Raw genomic sequence first — 20,144 nt, 5'->3', positions numbered from 1 at the left:
TCAATGATGTCTTCGTGGAGAACAGTCTTCTGAAAGCAACTGAGACCACCCACAGGTGCGCTCCTTAGCCGGTGCTGAAATGAGCTCTGGGCTCTCAGTTTCCAGCATGCAAATAAAGGTAGGTTCTGTTTCACAGTTTGCAACTTGCCCTTGTTTAACCTCCATGGTTTGTGTTCATTGGGATTAATGGTTTGGAATTAAAACATTTTAGAGCTCAGTACAGGATGCAAGCCATTTAACAAAGCTCGGGTCTCATTTCACGCCAAATGTAGGAATACAGGAACCCAAATTTTTCTTATCAGCATCTAAGTTTTTCTCAGGAATCCCAGCAAGGCCAAAACCTCTTAGGAATCTGGAAACGGGTAACAAAAGTGGTACCTGTGATCTAATGAGATTCTTCAGCAAGTCTGCATGCAGGCACACACATACACACGTATGTACGCCTGAGCACACACATGCATCCACCACGGATAGAGAAAAATGAGTGCTCCATATTCTCTACATTCAAACATGTCTTTCAGGGACATAGATATTTTTTACAATAGCCCCTTTTTTCAGTTTCTGGCATTTTAGTCCATCCTTAATAGTTTCTTAACACGTGTCTTGTTCTTGGACCTTTCACATCGTTGCTCCCAGGTATAATTAGTACTTAAATATTGACAATTTAATTAACATAGTGAGTAATGTTCTAACTATTTCCTGGCCACTTCACAAATGATGTGTAGATGTGTAGACCTGGGTCAGGCCTACAAGCCCCATGACACAGAGGCTGAGACCCGGAGGCCCCCATGCAGTTGGGATTTTTTTCCTTCAGTATTTTTTGAGTGTTTTTATTATCTTTAAGGAGCTGTACAAAGGCGTTGCCAGTCACCTGAGCCGCTGGTGAACACAGTGCATCCCTATCTGCGTCTCTGGTCAGCATTCTCTTGAAGACTCTTGCCATTTAACAAAACAGTTTGCGTGCACAGTGCATCTTGGTCTGTGTACCCCATCGATGTGTTCACCACTTGGACTTGCCCTTCCCGTGTCCTCTCAGTTCTGAGAGCAGCCAGTGCCTGTCTGCCTGCATCCCCCCTCCCCCCTCGTTCTTGTGCTCTTCTCCTCGGGGCCCCACCCTCCTCATTCCTGGTGCTCATTTCATTGGGCTTTGACTTAGCCTTTCTAAAGAACTACACTATGTGTGCTCTCAGAGTCTATTATGCTTCAATCTGAAGCTCCAATCTGAAGCCTGCCTGAGCAAAAAAAGCCCATGAGAGTCTGTCTCCAATTTAACAGAAAAAATAAAAATCAAGACTGGAGGCATGGGCCAAGTGGTAGAGACCCAGACATGAGTAGAAAAAACCAAGTGATAGTACAAAGCCCCGAATTCAAGATCTGGTACCAGCACAAAGCAAATAGTTTCCCTTGTCCTCACTCATTCATCTTTGGTTATTAAATTTTAAAAATTAAATAGATGTTAAAATAAGCCTCAAATTGTATTTCTTTTGTGGCTAAAGATTCTGAACATTCTTCATGTGTTTATTAGCCATTTGCATGTGTTTTTCTGAGAGTTAGAAAAAAAGAAAAGAAAGAAGAAAAGAGAGAGGGAGAGAGGAAGGAAGAAAGGCAAGAGGGAAGGAAGACATGGAGCGGCTGCAGGATGGAGGTCTGAATTCAGAACTACAGGTGCAGCAGGGGAACTTTAGGGGATTTGCATTCAAACTATGAAACTCACATTTGTCTTTTCAACGGGACACTGTGGCAGTTGCACGGAGAGCTGACCAGGTCTGGGACAGAGGACAAGGTTGTTCCCGGGCCTCTTGGGGGCTGTGAAGTCCACCAAGACAGAAGAAATACGTGCTGAAGCAGGGCTTGGAACAGAGATTAGGTCAGGGATCGTATTCTGAAAACACAGTCAACTACATTTGGTATTTTTTTAAAGCAATTCAGAGTTCAACAACACGAAAGCAGCATCTGGAGCCCAAGGGGTTAGGGGGTATGCCGGCTTCCTCTCCCCACCCCTCCCACAACTACGATAAACTCCGGCCACCAAAGCCCCGGAATGTGACTGTGTTAGGAGGAAAGATGTGTAAGGATGTGACCATGCTCAGACAAGGCTCGTATCTGGGTCCACCCAACGCAGGCCAACCCATAATGTGAGGAGGAAAAGACAAGGGGTACCCAGGGAGACTCTGTGTCCACAGCTGAAAACACCTAGGTCCAGGGTCCCTCCTTAGAAAGCATTTTGAAAGGGGAATCGGGCAAAGGAAGACGTGAGAAATGACACGCGTTGGCAGATTAGCATGCTACCACACCACGGGGTCCCTGGGGTGGACTGCGGGGCCAAGCCTACTTTCAAATCCCACTGGGATAGTAGTAAGGACGAAATCTATACTCCTGTGATCAGAAGCGGATCTCAGAACCTCGGGCAATCTTTCTGGGCCTGCGCAGGGTGAGAGATCCCAGCGATGCATTTTAACCCACTCCATGAAGACCTGAGCACAAGGAAAACAAAAAAAGTTCTTTAAACACTTTGCACAAATAGCACGTCACACCTTGCAGAAAGGCACGCTGACAGCCTCTTCCCTGCCCATCCGGCCAGGCTCTGGTCCAGAAGAAGAGTCAGGGATGCGAGGCATTCCAGTATGTCAGGCAGAAGGGCACTGGGCGAGCTCAAAGCTCCATTCTTCTGCTCCTCTTCATAAAGCGAGAGGCCCCACATCCCGGCACAGACTCCAGAGCCTCTCCAGAGCCTCCTCCACGATGCTGCTGGTCCTGCTCACCGCGGCCCTGCTGGCCCTGAGCTCCGCTCAGAGATATGGTCAAGGTAGGGCACGGGGCTGGGGCTGGGACTAGCCTGTGGGGAGGGAGCTCATGGGAGATGAGCAGGAGAAAGCGCAGCCCAGGCTGGTGAGCTTACAGGACTTGCTGTGCAAACACAGGATTCGGGAGACCACTCCAGGGCCCAGCTCTGAGACCCCTTCCTGGAGGATCCAGGTCGTCCAGTGAAGAGAGTCAGGAACATGGTCCTCACCAGAGACCCCCGCAACACGGACCCCCGCAACACGGACCCCCGCAACACGGACCCCCGCAACATGGACCACCGCAACACGGACCCCCACAACACGGACCCCCGCAACACGGACCCCCTCAACACGGTCCTCACCAGAGACCCCCGCAACATGGACCCCAACAAGGACCGCAACAAGGACCCCAACAACAGAGACCCCCACAACAGGGAGGCCCCCAGCAGGGACCCCAACAACAGGGACCCCCACAGCAGAGACCCCCACAGCAGGGAGGCCCACAGCAGGGACCCCCACAGCAGGGAGGCTCCCAGCAGGGACCCCCACAGCAGGGAGGCCCACAGCAGGGACCCCCACAGCAGAGACCCCCACAGCAGGGAGGCCCTCAGCAGGGACCCCCACAGCAGGGAGGCCCACAACAGGGAGGCCCACAGCAGGGAGGCCCACAGCAGGGACCCCCACAGCAGAGACCCCCACAGCAGGGAGGCCCTCAGCAGGGACCCCCACAGCAGGGAGGCCCACAACAGGGAGGCCCACAACAGGGAGGCCCACAGCAGGGACCCCCACAGCAGAGACCCCCACAGCAGGGAGGCCCTCAGCAGGGACCCCCACAGCAGGGAGGCCCTCAGCAGGGACCCCCACAGCAGGGAGGCCCACAACAGGGACCCCCACAGCAGGGAGGCCCTCAGCAGGGACCCCCACAGCAGGGAGGCCCACAACAGGGACCCCCACAGCAGGGAGGCCCTCAGCAGGGACCCCCACAGCAGGGAGGCCCACAACAGGGACCCCCACAGCAGGGAGGTCCCCAGCAGGGACCCCCCCAGCAGGGAGGTCCCCAGCAGTGATGCCCCAAGGCCAACCTTCAAAGGAACCCCCAAGTCCATATCAGGTACGATTTAAATGTTTTTCTGCTTGAAAGTCTCTAAGGCCTACAATTCTCCAAAGTGTCCGAATGAATCAAGTTTAAGTATGTTTCACTTATGTAAAATTGTTACTGTTAAGTTACTTGGGCCATTTCAACAAACAATCACAAAGTACGCCAAGGGAGTTGTGATTGGTAGAACACTGCCAGTTCCCTTTTCCCCAGGATGACACTCCCTCCTGGCTGGTGCAGCCCAGGGCACTAGGCTGCATCCTCCTTGGAGGGCCTGGATCAGGCATTCTACCTCCTAATCCCCCCTCCCCCACTTGGCTCCCTATCTGGGAAGGACAGGGGAGGGAAGGGAGGAGGGGACAGGGGGCACCAAGCTCTCCTGCCTCTCCCAGTGAGAACGCAGGAGGCAAGAAAGGCCTCTGCCTGCCCAGCCCTCCATAACCTGCCCTCTTCTTTCCTTTCAGAAAGGGAGCCAGAAGATGCAGCCCTCCAATCCCCCCCCCATCCCATCAGCATGGTCTGAGGCCCCCACCAATAAAAACAATGAACATGTGATTCCTGCTCTTGCGTCTCTTTCTGAATTGGGTGAGGCTGTAACTTGCTGGCTCGGGACACAGTCTCACAACACCTGGGAGCCCTTAGAACGGGAGCAGCCCCCAGCCACCTACCAGCTCAAAGAGGTCCACCATGCAGGCTAACATAGACACGATTCATAAAGGTCTGATGCCCTCATACATGCACAGAAGCAAGGAATAGAGAGAAGCACCTTTATATTCTTACAAATGTACAGAAGCAAAGACTATAGAAAGAGAGGACATTTTAGAAACAGAGGAACCCCTGACATGCCCCAGTTTTGGGGACCCTGATTTCTGAGGGGTGACTGTGCTTCAAGGCTTCTTCTTCACAGAAACACTATATGCAACTTGCTTCCTACTGTACATTTCAAAAACTCTCTCCAGCTGGGCACCTGGGTGGGGTTCATGCCTGTAATCCTAGCAACTCAGGAGGCTGAGATCTGAGGATCATAGTTCAAAGCCAGCCTGGGCAGAAAAGTCCCTGAGACTTTATCTCCAATAAACATAAAAAAACTGGTGGGACTGTGGCTCAAGTGGAACAGCATCAGCCTTGAGCTGAAGAGCATAGGGACAGCACCCAGACCCAGAGAGTTCAAGCCCCACGACCAACAACAACAAAAAAAACTCTCTCTACCGCTATTATGCTATTATGCAATCAATGATTTTTTTAAATTAAATTCTGGTGTATTTCAGGAAATGATTATAAATCAGAATAATAAAACTATCTGCAGTCATGAATACTCAACATTGTACTATAAATGGGGAAATGGGGAAATCCTGTCTAAACCAAGAGAAAGCATATCCCCTCATTTCATGCTTATGCGATAATTGGGATAAAATTCTCAGCCACAACTGTCAGCAAGGGAATGACAAAGAAAGAGAATAAGAAAGCCAAACTCAAGGAAACATTCAAATTCTCTCCATTTGCAGATGATATAAGCCTGTGTAAAAGACCCTAGATATCTACCTGAAAACATTATATCTGAATATTCTTAGCAATGTGTTTATGATCATAAAATCATCATACAAAAGTCAGTAGGTTTTCTAAACAAAAGCGAGTGTGCTGCGAAGCAAGTCAGCACTGAACCTTAGCTCTCAGGAGCCTAAATGAGTGGTTAGGAGGTGAGAAGCCATGCCTCACCTGTCATCCCAGCTACTCAGGAGGCTGAGATCTAAGGATTGAGGTTCAAAGCCAGATGGGCAGGCAAGTTCTTGAGACTCCTATCTCCAATGAACCACGAAAAAGCTGGAAGTGGATGTGTGATTCAAGAGGCAGAGCATCAGCCCCAGGGAACATAAAGCTGGTACGATTTAGGGCGGTGAAGGTTCCCCATCCTTGGGCCTGAGCCTGAGCCCGTACCGCAGCTGCTGCAGCCCCAACAAAAAGGCCCGCCTCAGTTTGTTGTTTCCCAGAACCAGGATGCACGAGTGGCCCGAAGGAAAAACCGTCCCAACAGCCGGGAAAAACAGGATGCGCAAGCATGTGTTCAGGTATGTAGAGCTCCAATGTTGTACCACTAGAGCCAGAAAGAAAATGGAGTATAGGAGCAAGAAGGCGACCACCATTTGCAGGGCTCGGATGTGGGCCGCAGTGCCAGCGTCTCTGGGTCCTGGGCCATGATGCCGCATCCTCTTGTGGTGTTTCCACAGGGAGAAGATGAGCAGGAGAAACACCGCCAGGGACACGGTATAGGGCACAGAAAGGCACACGGTGAAAAGGACAGAAACCCCGGCAGGTTTAGTTGTCCTGTGCCCATAAGACACATTCCTCTCCGACCCATTAGGAAATGGCTTTAACAGCATCACATCCACGCACAAGAGGACCACGATGAAAAGCAATGTCATGGAAACTACTCTCTTCACTCTCCCCTTTAGGTAAAGAAAAAGTGAGTTGGAAAAATTGGCTATCTTCAGAAAATAATAAATGCTGAGGATGGTAGCAAGCCAGGTGCTGAAATGGTTGGCTACTACCCAGAAAGTGAAAATCATCCTGCTCTTATTTCCAGTGGCAGCACTAGCTGGCTACAGCACAAGCATAAATATGCTCAGAACTACTGACCAGAGCAGCCCGATTCTGGAGATGGCCAAGGCGGTGAGGATTCGGTCCACCAAAGACAGCTTTCCCCTCCTGAGCCAGTCCACACAGTTCACCAGGGCTATGAACCCATTTCCCAGATTCCCAATGATGAGTTCCAAAATGAAAATGACTATAAATGTGCTCTGAACCACAGCCATCGTCTGCGAGCAAATGTCCCAATCTTTAATGTCACTGGCTAAAACATTTGCTTGAAATGCTCCCTCTGCCTCTTGAACGTTTATAAAAATCCTCTGTGGTAAGACTTCTGTACACAAAAGCCAGCAAATAGCAAGGCTTGCCAATGGCTGTGTTCATAGCTTTCTTCCTGCTACTTTGTTTATCCACCCAGATAAATTGAGCTTCAAAGCTGTGCTCCTCACAGGAGCAGAAGCCTAGAACGCCCTCCAGCCGATGATGACAGGAATGCTGGCATGCAAATAAATACATGTTGTTTGCATTCTTATGTTGATTTTTTTCCTCCTTGATCTGCTTTTTAGAATCTGGCTGCTTGAGTTCTGGACAATGAACATTTCAAAATTCTGGGGGGTGGTGAGGGTCTGAACTGGTCTGTGGGACTCATGAGCTCAGAGGTTTCACAGACATTTGAGGCCTGTGCTTCCCACAATCCTTCCTAAAACCGCCCAGATGTATCTACTAATGTGATGGAGAGTCTTATTCTTCAGGAAAAAAAAATGCAGATCCCAAAGCCCAGCTATGGTAGAGACGGGCATGAGTCACTTTACCCTCAATCCAAGAATGGGGCATGAACCTGCCACCATGACCAATGGAGTCCAGGAGAGGAGGTGAACTTCTGCTCAAACCCAGCCAAAGAGAAAAGACATAGACAACAGACAAGCAGATGGATGGAGAGACAGAAATATGGATGGCTGGATGGATGGATGGATAGGTGGATGAATGGATGGATGATGGGTAAATGGATGATGAGCAGATGATGGATGGATGATAGTTGAGTGGATGGATGGATGAGTGGGTGGGTGGGTGGATGGATGATGGATGGATGGATGAGTGGGTGGTGGATGGATGTATGATAGCTGGGTGGATGGATGGATGATGGACAGATGGATGATGAGCAGATGATGGATGGATGATAGGTGGGTGGATGGATGGATGATGGACAGATAGATGAGTAGATGATGAGCTGATGGATTACTGTTGTGTTGCATTTTCCTGGACTGTCTCCACCCACTGACAGATTCCCCAGTGCAACAAAGGGAGCTTATTAGCATCCCCTAGAGTGAATACAGCCTTTTTGTTTAAAATTTTCTGGGCACAATACCTAGAAAAACTCTAAATTACAATGGACCCCAAGAGTCTTAAGGATGGGTTCTAATGTGTATTTTTATTGTTATTCCCCAAAGGACTAAAAATAAATTCCATCCATTCACCCATCCCTTCCAGAGGCTGCACCTGTAATAGTTGGTGTCTGAGGGAAAGCCGGACAGACTCTCGTCTGCTACCATGCAAATGAACACATATTCACTTTCATCCTTTTGCTATTTAGTTTGTCATATCTAATCTGCATGATTTTAATCTATCAAATTCAAATGCCAGCCTGTAGGTTGTACGACTTAATACACAGGTTGTGCATAAATGTCCAACTGGACCTTGGTTATCTATGGTTGACCTCACTGCCTTGTTACTGCTTACGGTATGGAATGAGTGGCCCGGCGTTTTCCAAATGTTTCTTCTCGGAATATTTTCCACAAAGCTGACCCTACCTAAAATAGGTGCAGGTCACGAATGCTTACACATAGCATTATTGTGTAAAGCCACAATGCAGGCACTCATATGCAACAACACTGGCAAGGTCAGCCCACAAACACAGGCTATTATTCCTGCTAGTGTTCTGTATGGACTGGGAATTCTTCATGATGAAGCAAGCAGTACCCACAGAAATGCTGGATTAAAGCACCCTTGTGGTCCTGAGGAAAGCCTCACAAAACTGGTCTGGTAGCTCTTGTGTTTGAAACAATAGAATTTGTACATTTAAACTCTATACATTCTTTTGTTTTGTTTTGTTTTTTGTCAGTTGTGGGGCTTGAACTCTGGACCTGTATGCTGTCCCTGAGCTCTTTATCTCAAGGCTAGCGCTCTACCACCTGAGCCACAACAACACTTCTGGTTTTCTGGTGGTTAATTGGAGATCAGAGTCTCATGGACTTTCCTGTCCAAGCTGGCTTTGAACAGCGATCCTCAGATCTCAGCCTCCTGGGTAGCTAGGATTACAGGCATGAGCCACCAGCACCTGGCTTATTCATCATTTCTTATCTGATACTTAGATTTGAGATTGCTTGAAGTGAATGTAGCATTTCATTCCATGCATGCTTCCTTTGTTATTATTATTCTAAAATCATATAGAAGTTCATGACCACCATTATAAACACGTCACAATAAAAACTTACTATGTCTAAGTCATTGTGTGAATGTCTGTTAATGAATGCATCCTAGTAAGGTTGGAAGGGATTGGACAGGGCTCATTCCACCCCTCCCCAGCCCCGTGTGGCCTCTGTGAATTCTCAGAATTACACAGAAGGAAAGACTATTTAGAAAGCACAATTGGATAACGTACACAAATTTCTTAAGAAGCGGCCATCATCTAGATGATGCAAGATTGACTCCAAGTCATTTCAGTGGTCCTGGGGCGCTGAGTCTCTAGCTGGTCCCTCGGCCCTGGGGGGTCGAGCCTCCGGCCCCTCGGCCACAGCAGCACAACCAGGCCTGTCTCAGCTCGCTGTTTCCCAGGATTAAGGTGTAGGAGTGGAATGAAGGAAAGAACATGACCACCACCTCAGAAAGCCAAATGACATGAGTGTTCTCCAGGGTTGCATGGTTCCAAATCTGGATGATGAGAAAGAGAAAGAAGATGGAGTACAGGAGGAGGAAGGTGATCACCATTTGCAGGGCTCGGACGTGGGCCGCCAAGCTGGCATCCCTGGGTCCTGGGCCATGGGGCCGCATCCTCTTGTGGTGTCTCCACAGGGAGAAGATGAGCAGGATGAAGGCCACCAGGGACACGGGGAATGGGATGCAAAGGAAAAGGTTGATGCGGATGAAAAAATGCGTGGAAAACTGCAGTGACGTCTCTGAGCTGAAAATACGAGACATATTTTGGAACTCCAGAAGCCACACACTGATGGCTCTGTTCATCAGAAAACCACTGATGAACAAGATAACCAGAGACCCCAGGATCATCCAGAAAACCACTTTCCTAACTCTCCACTTGAGATAAAGGAAAACAGAGTTGGAAAAGTTGGCTATCTTGAAAAAATAGAAGACGCTGAGGCTCGTGGCGAGCCAGATGCTGAAGTGGTTGGTCACCATCCAGGTTAAAAAAATCATCTTTAACATGTTCGCCGTCTTCCACAACTCCGGGTTCAGTGATGCCATCAGCATACTGGTACAGGAAGAGAGAAGCAAGCCAATCCTGGAGACCGCCAGCATGGTGAGGATGAGATCAACAGAAGACAACTTCCTCCTCCTGGCCCAGTTCCTGCAGTTCACCAGGGCTATGAATCCATTTCCCAAATTTCCAGCAATGAACAGCAGACCTACGATGACCAAGAAGATGCCATGCAGGACAAGACTCATTGTCAGCTTCTAAGGCCTCTGTGGGGTATTTATTAACATGGACATCTGACATCCAGCAGCCTCAGAGCATGTCGCCCGCTCACTGCTACAACCCGGTGTAAAAGAACCAACAAGCTAAGGCTGGGACCTGTCCACTTATACATGCACCGCTTCCTTCAGGAAATGCTGTACTGTCCAACTCGACCCAGGAATTTCAGCCAGATGACATGTGTGTGTTAGTCCGTAGCCTTGGTCTTCAGGACTTGGTGGTGGAGGGCACGCTTGAGTGCTTGGGTGCTAGCATGCAAAAGAAGATTCATTTATTACACTGTCCAGATGTTTCTACTTGATCTACATATTTCATTCCAGACACTGGAGATCTAGACAAGAATGATTTAAAAAAAAAAAAAAGCTACGAGGAAGGAAATAAGGTTTTGAACTGGTGTGTGATATTTCTCAACCACTGGGGTGCTTTTTTTTTAATGCTTCAAATTAAGTGTGTACAGTGACCCAGATATATGTGTTACCCCTCAGACAACCCATTACCTCCATCTAATATCATGGAAATAATTTGTCTTTTGGTATCTGGTATCAGGGATGACACCTTACAAAGGTGTGTGCGCATACCTACTCACAAATAAAATACATTTGTGTAATATCTTCATTTTTCACTTCAATAATATGTTTTTCCCTTTGCCCATCACAGATTACATATCTACCCCATGCTTAGTAATGGATTAGTAATTAGTAGATTTGTTTTTAATTTTCGAAGTAACATTATGTAGTATTAAATGTACATGTTCAGTAGGCTTGGGAAATCTTTCTGTAGCTATGAAAAGCCGTGGGAATTAAGCTGTGGTTCATGAGGCTGTCACGGATGCCTTAGTCCACACAGCACGAAGCCTTCCTGTTCTGAGTCTCGGATGCCCAGGACGAGGTACCCACCGGCTTGTCATCCTTTCTCTGTCCTGCCTCTGGTGATGTTCAGCAGAGGCTGGAGGGGGTCTGCAGGTCCCTGGCCGGTGAGTACCTCATCCACACTCACCTGGTGTGTTCCAGGATGGGGTCCCTGTGAGACTGAGCTCACCCAACGAGGCCAAGCTCATCCGGTGCATCCCCCTGAAGCTGGCCACCCCACCTTGCTCTCTGGAGACACCCGAGGGTGACGAGGTCCTGGGAAAGACAGGCCTTGTATGAAGAGCCACAGGAACTCCCTCAACATCTCATTCCAACAGTGAAACAGGGAAATAGCAAGTTGGTTCTCCAGGTTGCTGGGCCTCTAAGCCCTTCCTCGTAAATCACTGTGATTTACATACACTGGGGAGTTATGCACTTGCATAACTCCCCATAACAACATAACAGATGTTGTGTTCTGCCTGTACCAAGCTCAAGTAACCAACACAGTTTTAAGTAACAAATGCAAAAATGCATAAGACTAGGCGATGTTAACCCCCAAGGCCTCTGAGTCACTGTCTCTGATCCGTGGTCTGGTTTTGAAAATACTAGACTAAGATACTTGCTTGCTTGCACCATAGTTTGTAGATTCTATTCTCGGAAGGTCTACAACTTGGCAATAAAAGAGTCTATTTTAAAAGGGTGCAGGAAATGCGTCACTAACTTGCTAACTTTGTGCATAAATATCATAAGGGAAATATGGCTTTTCCAGTAGGGGAAATACACAAGCCTTTACAAAAATTACTTGGTATTTTTAATTTTATAATTTTAAAAATTATTATTTTGTCCAGCTGCATGGAAAGGAGAAATAGGAGCATTGCAGTTCAAGTACAAACCAAGAAAAAGTTGACTGGCAGCCCTCAGCATATGAACTAGGTGTCGAATGAGACATCTGTAATCTCAGCTGCTCGGGAGCCATAGGTCAGCATAGGCCAGGCAAAATGAGGAATTGTATCAAAAAGCAAAATCGCTGGAGGCTTGACTTGGGTGCCAGAGTGCTTGTCTTGTACCACACAAGACCCTGATGCATATAGCAAGTATAAATTGCAATGGATTGTAACCAAAGAAAAATAGGTAAAAGTTATTGTCAATCTTTATGTTTTGAAATCATGCAAATGCATGAAAAACGATCCGACAGTCCTTGCAAACGCACGCGTGGATTGGGTTGACAAGCAGTGAACCTGGCTTGCATGTGTTTTCATGTATTTGCAATCATGCAAATAATGAGTGGGTCATCACCATTCCTCGCTACACTTTGTATTCATGCAAATGTGTGTATACGTGCACCTTTACTTAATTAGCTCAGGTAATACACCTGGAATGTCTGGGAATCCACCTGGATATCCCTCAGCTGTGTGTGGTGGGAAACCCAATGTTGCAGACTCTCTAATGCCCAGGGTAACACATCATCCCCACTCTTAATTCATGAACTTGGTTTCCACTCTTCCACTTTGCTCAGCAAGAGGAATGGTTCACTCAACAGTTCATTTTAACATCTAGTTTAATTTCTGTGACCAGCGTCTAGTGAAACAGCACAGCTCCCTAATCCCCATGGGTTTTCCCCTCTTTCCTTCTCTTGTTTTCTTTCTGGGATATGGGGCCTTAAGCTCAGAGCCCGCACTCTCGCCCAGCTTCCTGCCTAACACTGGTGCTGTGCTGCTTGAGCTATGCCTCTAGACCAATTTTTTTTTTTGCTGGTTAATTGGAGATGGGATCTTGCAGACTTTTTTCTGCCCTGGCTGGCTGCCAATCACGATCCTCTGGATTTTAGCTGCTTTGTGAACTAATATGACAGGCATGAGCCACCAGCATCTGACTTTTCTTTTTTTTAACGTAGGCATTCATAGCTATACGCTTCCCTATCAGCATTGCCTTGCTTGTGTATTGAGGGCTCTGGGAGGCTGTAATCTCATTTTCATTCATCTCTAGGAGCCTTTTTATTTCCCCCTTTACTTTCTTCAATGACACACTAGTCATTCAACTACGCATTGTTCAGTCTCGATGTATTTGAATGTTCTCTGGGGTATTTTTTGCTGTTGAATCCTCATTGTATTCCTTTATGGTTCTGATAAGGACTTGGGTCAATATTCTTGCATTTTCTAACACCTGCTTTGTGTCCTAAAGTGTGATGTGACTTGAGCAGAGAGGTAAACAAGAGTGGCCTGACAGGAGGGCAGATTAGAAGATGTCGTGCACTGTCCAGGGCTGGGCCCTGGAGCTCAAGTGCCACATGCCTCAGCCACACAGCCACGGAACGTGACTGCCTCTAGAGAAAGGGCACGTAAGGAAACGCCAGGCAGTGAGGCTCACAGTGCCTGCCCCGACCTGGTCTGCCTCGTGTTCCTACAATAAAAGGACATAGGGAAACATGGGGAGCCACTGGGATATGGGGCCACCAGGAGAATGGGTCTGAGGAAGAGCAAGCCAGGGAGAGACACCCCAAAGAACCTGAGCCTGAGGCAGCCACAACACCTCTGGGATCTGGGGGGGGGCGCTGCAAATTCATAAGGAGAAACAGGAGCTCTGTGGGTGGCATGAGACATGGATGTCGTCGGGTGAGTGGCCAAATTATGGAGCTCCATACTCCTTCAGCAGCCCAGGTCCCTCGGACAGCCTGGCTCAGAGCTCCAATCCCACCTCCAATAACGCTCCGAATGTTCCTCACCTCTTCCACAGCCCGACCACCTTGGGTTGTTCCTGGCGAGTACAAGGGTGACATTTGGTTCCTCTCCTTCATGGGAAAGAGAAAGAAGGCCAGGAGAGGGTCAGGGTTGTGGGAAAGGTCAGAGGCTCGGGTTCAGAACTGGCCAAGCCCAGGACCAGGCTGGCTTCCCCCTGAGCTGATGCTCCGCAGCCACCTGTGTGAACGCAAGCAAGTCCACTGGGGACAGGCTCTGCTCCTCCCTCTGGCTTCCCATGAATGACCTGGTCAGGCCCACTCGTCTCCAGATCCTCTCCAGTGCAGGGACTACGGAAAGCAGGCCTTCATACAGGGGCCTCGCAGGGCCATGCAAGCGCTCCGCAGCATCTCCCACAGAGCACGCCGGGAAGAACTGATCTGCTTTTTTTACAACCCAGGAACTTATTTCCACGCTTCTCCAGCTCCTAGAACAAACCTACTAGCCTGCCAGGGGAATGCAAGGTCCTGGTCGCACTGGGAAGGTGGTGTTTCCGGCACCACCCCGCCTGGAGAAAGCAACAGCGCCCTCTAGCCCTCACTGGAAGGGCCGCAGGCCTCGCAGGACAGAGCTGTCCACACCATGCCGGCCAAGGGGCTGAGAGACAGAAGGGATCTCCAGGCATGTGCCCTCCCTGCCTCAGCTCCCACCTGGCCTTCATCTAGATCACCCCTGAAAAAGATGAGCAGACAAGAGCAAGGCGTAAAGGAACACACTGACGTAGAAGGAGAGCCAGCGGTGCCCAGAGGGCTGCTGGAAACAAAGTGATGTGTGATAGATGCTTAGAATCAGAGCTGAGAAAAACATGCATAGAAATAGGTGCTGAGAGGCTGGGAAGGTGGCTCAGTGGTAGAGCGCTTGCCTTGCATGCCGGAGGCCCTGGGTTCGATTCCTCAGCACCCCATAAGCAAAAAAAAAAAAAAAGCTGGAAGTGGCGCTGTGGCTCAAGTGGTAGAGCGCTAGCCTTGAGCTGAAGAGCTGAGGGACAGCGCCCAGGCCCAGAGTTCAGGCCCCATGACCGGACCCAAGAAGAAAAAGAAAAAAGAAAAAAAGAAATAGGTGCTGAGCTAGAAGATTAAATAAAGGAATTCCCCCAAAAAAAACATATAAGAAAGAGTCCACACACAAAATGATGAAATAAATAGGGGGTTGGGTAAGAAAGAGTCCACACACAAAATGATGAAATAAATAGGGGGTTGGGTTGTTGATTCAGAAAACAAAATAGCCACAAATCAGTTTAAGACAGTACGGGAGGCCGGACTCCAGTGGCTCACGCCTGTCATCCCAGCTACTCAGGTGGCTGAGATCTGAGGATCACAGCTCAAAGCCAGCCCAGGCAGGAAAGTCTTATCGCCAATAAACTACTCAGAAAAAGCCAGGAGTGGCGCTGTGGCTCATCTGGTAGAGTACCAACTTTGAGCACAAAGAGGCTCAGGGACAGAGCCCAGGCCCTGAGTTCAAGCCCCAAGATTGGCACACAAAAAAAATCACTCTGCTGTAGTTCTGGTTCTTTCTGTTCTGTGATCCTCTGTGTTATTCTGCTTTGTGCAAAGCATGGCTCTCCCTCTAAGCCCTCTGCTTCCTGGTTCAGCTCAATGGCGTCCCCACCTGCCAACCACTGGCCCCTCTGTTCTGCCCTGCTTTACAACTCTATCCCTGGTGTCCCTACATTACCTAGTTTGCTTTTGTTGTTGTTTTGTTTTGTTTATATGGTGGTCCTGGGTCTTGAACTCAGGGTCTGGGCACTGTCCCTGAGCTTTCTTGCTCAAGGCTGGCACTCTACCACTTGAGCCACAGCACCACTTCCAGCTTTGTGGTGGTTCATTGGAGATAAGAGTCTCATGGACTTTCCTGCCCGGGCTGGCTTTGAACCACAATTCTTGAATCTCAGCCTCCTGAGTAGCTAGGATGACAGGCATGAGCCACCAGTTCCTAACTATAATCTAGTTGGTTGTTGTTGTTTCAATAGTTTTAAATTCGGGAGGGGCAGGAGGAGGGGGGAATCGGGGAGGATTGGGTGGAGGGATGGGGGGGAGGCTGGGAAGGGATGTGAAGAGTAAACAAAGGAGGAGGCTGCAATGCTTGCTAAGAAATGTATGCATTAACCTGCCCATGTAATTGTAACCCCTCTGTACAGTGTGTTCACAAAAAATTAAAATTAAAATTAAAAAAAAATAGTTTTAAATTTGTGTTTAGTTAAGGTTAAAAGAACTCTGCCAGAACAAAAGGACAAGAAACTATATTTTAAAAACATATTTCATTATATCCATCATTTTCAGCAAAAGCGACTATTAGATAAACTCTCAGAAGTGTTTATTTGTATCTGATAATGGAAATCACATTTTCCATTCATGGTATCAGGCTTTATGTTAAAAACTCTCTGTGATTTTTTTTTATTTGATTCTTTAATTTATTCAAAGTATGGGTTTTTTAGCTCAGATCCTGTATCAGCTGGGCAAATGCACGGGGACTCGAGCCACACACATAGCCTTTTTTGACTGTTAGGTTTTTGCCTTCCTTTTTACCTGGCCTCGTCCAAGACCACACATTTCCTGCCTGTACCTCCCTGACAGCCGGGCCCATAGCTGTGTGCTGGGAAAACCTCAGCCCCTGCTCGCTATGGGACCTCCTAACTCTGCCCCAGCCCTCCTCAGACCAGGACCCAATGGATTTCCTCTGAAGTAGTTGGGATTATAGACATGACCCACTGGGCCTGGTCCAAGACAGACATATAAGTCCCCTCACTAATGTTCCTCTTGTTCTTACTATTCTGTGCCAGGTTTTCCTGTTCTGACTTGTTTTGCTGCACATGTGTATTCTTTTTGTCATGTGGTGACACTACGGTGTGTTCATTAACAGCCTGTGGAAGGCTTGTGGGCTGGTTTCTGTGCTTCTGTTCCAGAAGACACTACCAGGAGCCCTGCAGTTTAAACCTCTGAACACTTTTATCACAGGTAGAAAATAAGCAAGCCAGAAACATGTTTTTCCTCCATCTTATAAGCAGCCATGGAAAATATTTTTCTTCATCTTATAACAGTGCATTACAGGCTAGGCCCATAGGAAGAGAGAGCATAAAGAAATCGGGAGGAAAAGAAGGAAGAAGAACAAAGAAACTGAAGGTGCACTGACACCACAGAACTGGTAAGAGCTGTCCTGCACATCAGAACTGCATTTTAGCCTTTCCTCCAGGTTTGTTTCAGGACACTGTTAAGATCCTGTTCCTGGATGTTGGGTGGCTGGCACGATGCAGTGGTAACCATTTCCTCACTGCACTAATGGAAAGGTGAGCACACTGGTCTGACTGGTGCCCCTCCCACCCCCGGTGTGAGCAGGACCCTCCCCCCCCCCCCCCCCCCCCCCGGGTGCAGCGCTTCTGCCACTCCCGGACTTCCCAGCCCCTTCACGGGCAGCTTCGGCCCTCCAGAGATACCACCAAATCCAGACATGTGTGGATTCTAACGTAAGTTCAATGTTTTGATTTTAAAATAAATATTTAATGGATACCTTGGTGATTTTAGGGAATAAGGGAGAATATTTAAAAGTGAGGAAAAGGGGCCCGGAACATGGCTCAGTGGTAGAGTACTCGCCTACCACCCATGAAGCCCTGGGTTCAATTCCTCAGCAACACATACACAGAAAATGGCTCAAGTGATGCTGTGGCTCAAGTGGCAGAGCATGAGCCTTGAGCAAAAGAAGCTCGGGGACAGCACCCAGGACCACACACACACACACACACACACACACACACAAGCATGCATGCACACACATTATTTTGTTTATGAAATCATAAGCTTATATTTTAACAGCTATGTCTCCCACACAAGATTCTCATTTTAAAATCCTGAAAAGACTGACATGAAATTCCTATTTGTTGCTATAAAGACTTTATAGGTAAGCAGTCGGTTCTGATGTTCTTCTACACCTGAGTATACTAATACTAATACACATGGGTATGAATAGTTCTGCTGAAGTGCTAATTCCAAACCCCTTTCTATGAAATCCATAAAGAGACACACAACAGAATAGTGTGAAAATATAAGTCTATGAAATCAAAGGATGTCTCATCAGCGGAGCCTCCTGAGAGGCACGGAGGCCTGGCCAGTCAGGGGTGCGCGGTCTCGGGGCTCTGGGGCCCTGCCCCAGCACCACAGCCCCCGCAGCCCCCGCAGCATGGCTCCCAAGGCCTGACGTAGCTTGCTGTTCCCCAGGACCAGGATGACGGAGTGGCCTGAGGGAAAAGCAATCCCAGTAGCCAGAGAAGACAGAATGAGAATATTCATATCTAGGAAATCGAAGGTCCAAAGCTGTAGGATGACAGACAGGATGAAGGCGACGGAGAGGAGGAAGAAGGCCACCCCGGTCTGCAAGGCCCTGAGGTGGGCTGTGGCGCTGGCATCTCGGGCTCCCCACACGACCTGCTGCATCTGCTGCTGGTGTCTCCGCAGGGAGATGATCAACAGGAGGATCACGGCCAGGGAGAAGATGAAGGGCAGGACCATAAATGCAGAGTTGGTGAGTAAAATACGTTTGGAAAACTGTGTGGAGGTCTTGCTACAGTGGAAATACGACATGTTCCTCATACAACCGCCGATGCTTTCGTCGAAGATAGCGTTTATCACAAGCACATTGAAAAACAAGGGGACCAGAGACATCACCAAGGTTGTTGAGACCACTTTCCGGACTCTCCACTTCAGGTAAAGAAAAGCAGAGCTGGAGAAATGGCCTATCTTGAGAAAGAAGAAGAAGCTGAGGTTGGTCGACAGCCAGAGGTTAAAATGATTGGACACAATCCAGGAAAAATTACTTATTCTTATTAAATGTGTGTTTATTCTACCTGGGTAAGTAAAAGACAACAATATATTGAGCACCACTGACCAGAGCAGAACAATCCGGGAGAGCGCCAGGGCGGAGAGGAGTTGATCAACTTCAGAGATCCTTCTCCTCTTGACCAGGTCCACACCGTTCACCAGGGCTACGAATCCATTCACCATGTTTCCGAGGAAAAACTCCACACTGACAACTATAATTATGCTGAGGATGCCGCTGTCCATTGTGGGTTAAGAGGATAGTACGGTGTCTGTGGGTACTGCCGAAGATTCGCGACTGCAGTCATAAAATGCTCGATGAGTGAAAACTCAGACAGGTCATCCCTTACCAGTCCCACGCACCTGACACCATGTCAGGAAAAGAGCCATCCTGGGGTCCTGCTTTCTTCATGAAATCCCTGCATCTTCCTAACAGCCCATGGAGCCCGGTCAAGACACCACACCCAGCAGAGGTCTGGCCTCTTGTAGTGGCCATAAAGGAAATGCTAAACATGCAAATAAAGACACATTTGTTTGCATGGCTTTGTTTCCTTTTCCCTTTGTCAGCATATTGGGACAGCTTGTCACCTTTGGGACAAGGGCTATTACAAAACGGCCATGTATCTAGTGAGTAATTAGAACATAAACTGGTGTATGGAGCCTTGCAAGTACTGAGGGTTTAGGTGGATGTCCAAGTTATGTACAGATATGTGTATTTACATGTGTATGTGTATGCTGACATATGTGTGTGTTTACATATGTGACGTGTGTGCACATGTGTATACATGTGGGGGATGCTCAGGTTGACTTCAGTCCAGGTCTTTTATTCTCACTCCTAGAGCTGAGAGTCTTCAAGGCTAATGTTCGGATGAAATCTCAGTTCTCACTCGCTGGAAAGCAAATGAAGGCATATTTCCTTTCATGGTGCTGCAGGTGTTATTCTCGTAATTTGTGTTTGTCAAGTTCATGTCAGCTAGTAAAATTTTGGGGCCTCATCTATTAAAACATATGCAAAGCATCTAGATTCGCGGGTGAGGTTGGTCATGGGGCATCCGTGTCCACACTCTCTTCATTTAATTGAGGTCCGTAGGTGGCATCTTCTATCTGCATCAACAAGCTCCTCATCAGTCTTCCTCTGGTTCGTGTGGACAGATGGGATGTCTGCTTCCACCCATGCTTCCAGAATGGAGCACACCGCTGTTTTCACTCAGTGGAGTCACTCAGGGCAGAGCACGACCCGACTGCCACAGTGAAAACCTGAATATCCTCCCATTTTAAAGTACTATAAGGTACCAATTCTCCAGAGGCAAATTCAGTTGAAACAGTATCATAACCAGACGCTGGTGGCTCACACCTGTAATCCCAGCTACTCAGGAGGATGAGTAGGTTCATCCGAGGCTACTCACAGCAGGTTCAAAGCCAGTGCATGCAAGCTTCCTGTGAGATTCTTATCTCCTGTTAACTAGCAAAAACTGGAAGTGAAGCTCTGGCTCAAGTGGTAGAGTGCCAACTTTGAGCTGGGCACCAGTGGCTCATGCCTGTCATCTCAGCTACTCAGGAGGCTGAGATCTGAGGATTATGGTTCAAA

At 48.1% G+C, this 20,144-nt stretch overlaps 3 protein-coding genes and 1 pseudogene across 3 annotated transcripts; 1 reads left to right on the top strand and 3 right to left on the bottom strand.

The window, feature by feature from the left end:
* The first annotated feature begins 2,722 nt into the window (after nucleotides 1-2,722).
* LOC138806804 (proline-rich proteoglycan 2-like) lies at nucleotides 2,723-4,434 on the top strand. Its single transcript, XM_069992154.1, has 3 exons — nucleotides 2,723-2,806; nucleotides 2,922-3,894; nucleotides 4,344-4,434. Exons 1-2 carry the CDS (start codon nucleotides 2,743-2,745, stop codon nucleotides 3,848-3,850), a joined length of 993 nt encoding a protein of 330 aa, XP_069848255.1. The 5' UTR covers nucleotides 2,723-2,742; the 3' UTR covers nucleotides 3,851-3,894; nucleotides 4,344-4,434.
* A 1,331-nt stretch (nucleotides 4,435-5,765) lies between these two features.
* LOC138806793 (taste receptor type 2 member 14-like) lies at nucleotides 5,766-6,689 on the bottom strand (annotated as a pseudogene).
* A 2,515-nt stretch (nucleotides 6,690-9,204) lies between these two features.
* Nucleotides 9,205-10,140, bottom strand: LOC138806792 (taste receptor type 2 member 125-like). Its single transcript, XM_069992146.1, has one exon. The coding sequence runs from the start codon at nucleotides 10,138-10,140 to the stop codon at nucleotides 9,205-9,207; it is 936 nt and encodes a 311-aa protein (XP_069848247.1).
* A 7,675-nt stretch (nucleotides 10,141-17,815) lies between these two features.
* On the bottom strand, nucleotides 17,816-18,802 carry LOC138806791 (taste receptor type 2 member 125-like). Its single transcript, XM_069992145.1, has one exon. It carries the CDS (start codon nucleotides 18,800-18,802, stop codon nucleotides 17,816-17,818), a length of 987 nt encoding a protein of 328 aa, XP_069848246.1.
* Between the last annotated feature and the right edge of the window lie 1,342 nt (nucleotides 18,803-20,144).

Source organism: Dipodomys merriami, unplaced genomic scaffold (genome assembly GCF_024711535.1).
Source record: "Dipodomys merriami isolate MVZ:Mamm:240054 unplaced genomic scaffold, mDipMer1.0.p SCAF_408, whole genome shotgun sequence".
NCBI lineage: Eukaryota > Metazoa > Chordata > Mammalia > Rodentia > Heteromyidae > Dipodomys > Dipodomys merriami.
Note: the sequence above shows the minus strand (reverse complement) of the source record. Positions and strands in the feature narration are given on the sequence as shown.

What these genes read in the sequence shown, in the direction of transcription:
- LOC138806792 (XM_069992146.1), bottom strand. Translation starts at nt 10,140, where the DNA reads ATGAGTCTTGTCCTGCATGGCATCTTCTTGGTCATCGTAGGTCTGCTG.
- LOC138806804 (XM_069992154.1), top strand. Translation starts at nt 2,743, where the DNA reads ATGCTGCTGGTCCTGCTCACCGCGGCCCTGCTGGCCCTGAGCTCCGCT. An exon ending in CGCTCAGAGATATGGTCAAG is followed by an intron (nt 2,807 to 2,921) that starts GTAGGGCACGGG and finishes GTGCAAACACAG; the next exon opens with GATTCGGGAGACCACTCCAG.
- LOC138806791 (XM_069992145.1), bottom strand. Translation starts at nt 18,802, where the DNA reads ATGGACAGCGGCATCCTCAGCATAATTATAGTTGTCAGTGTGGAGTTT.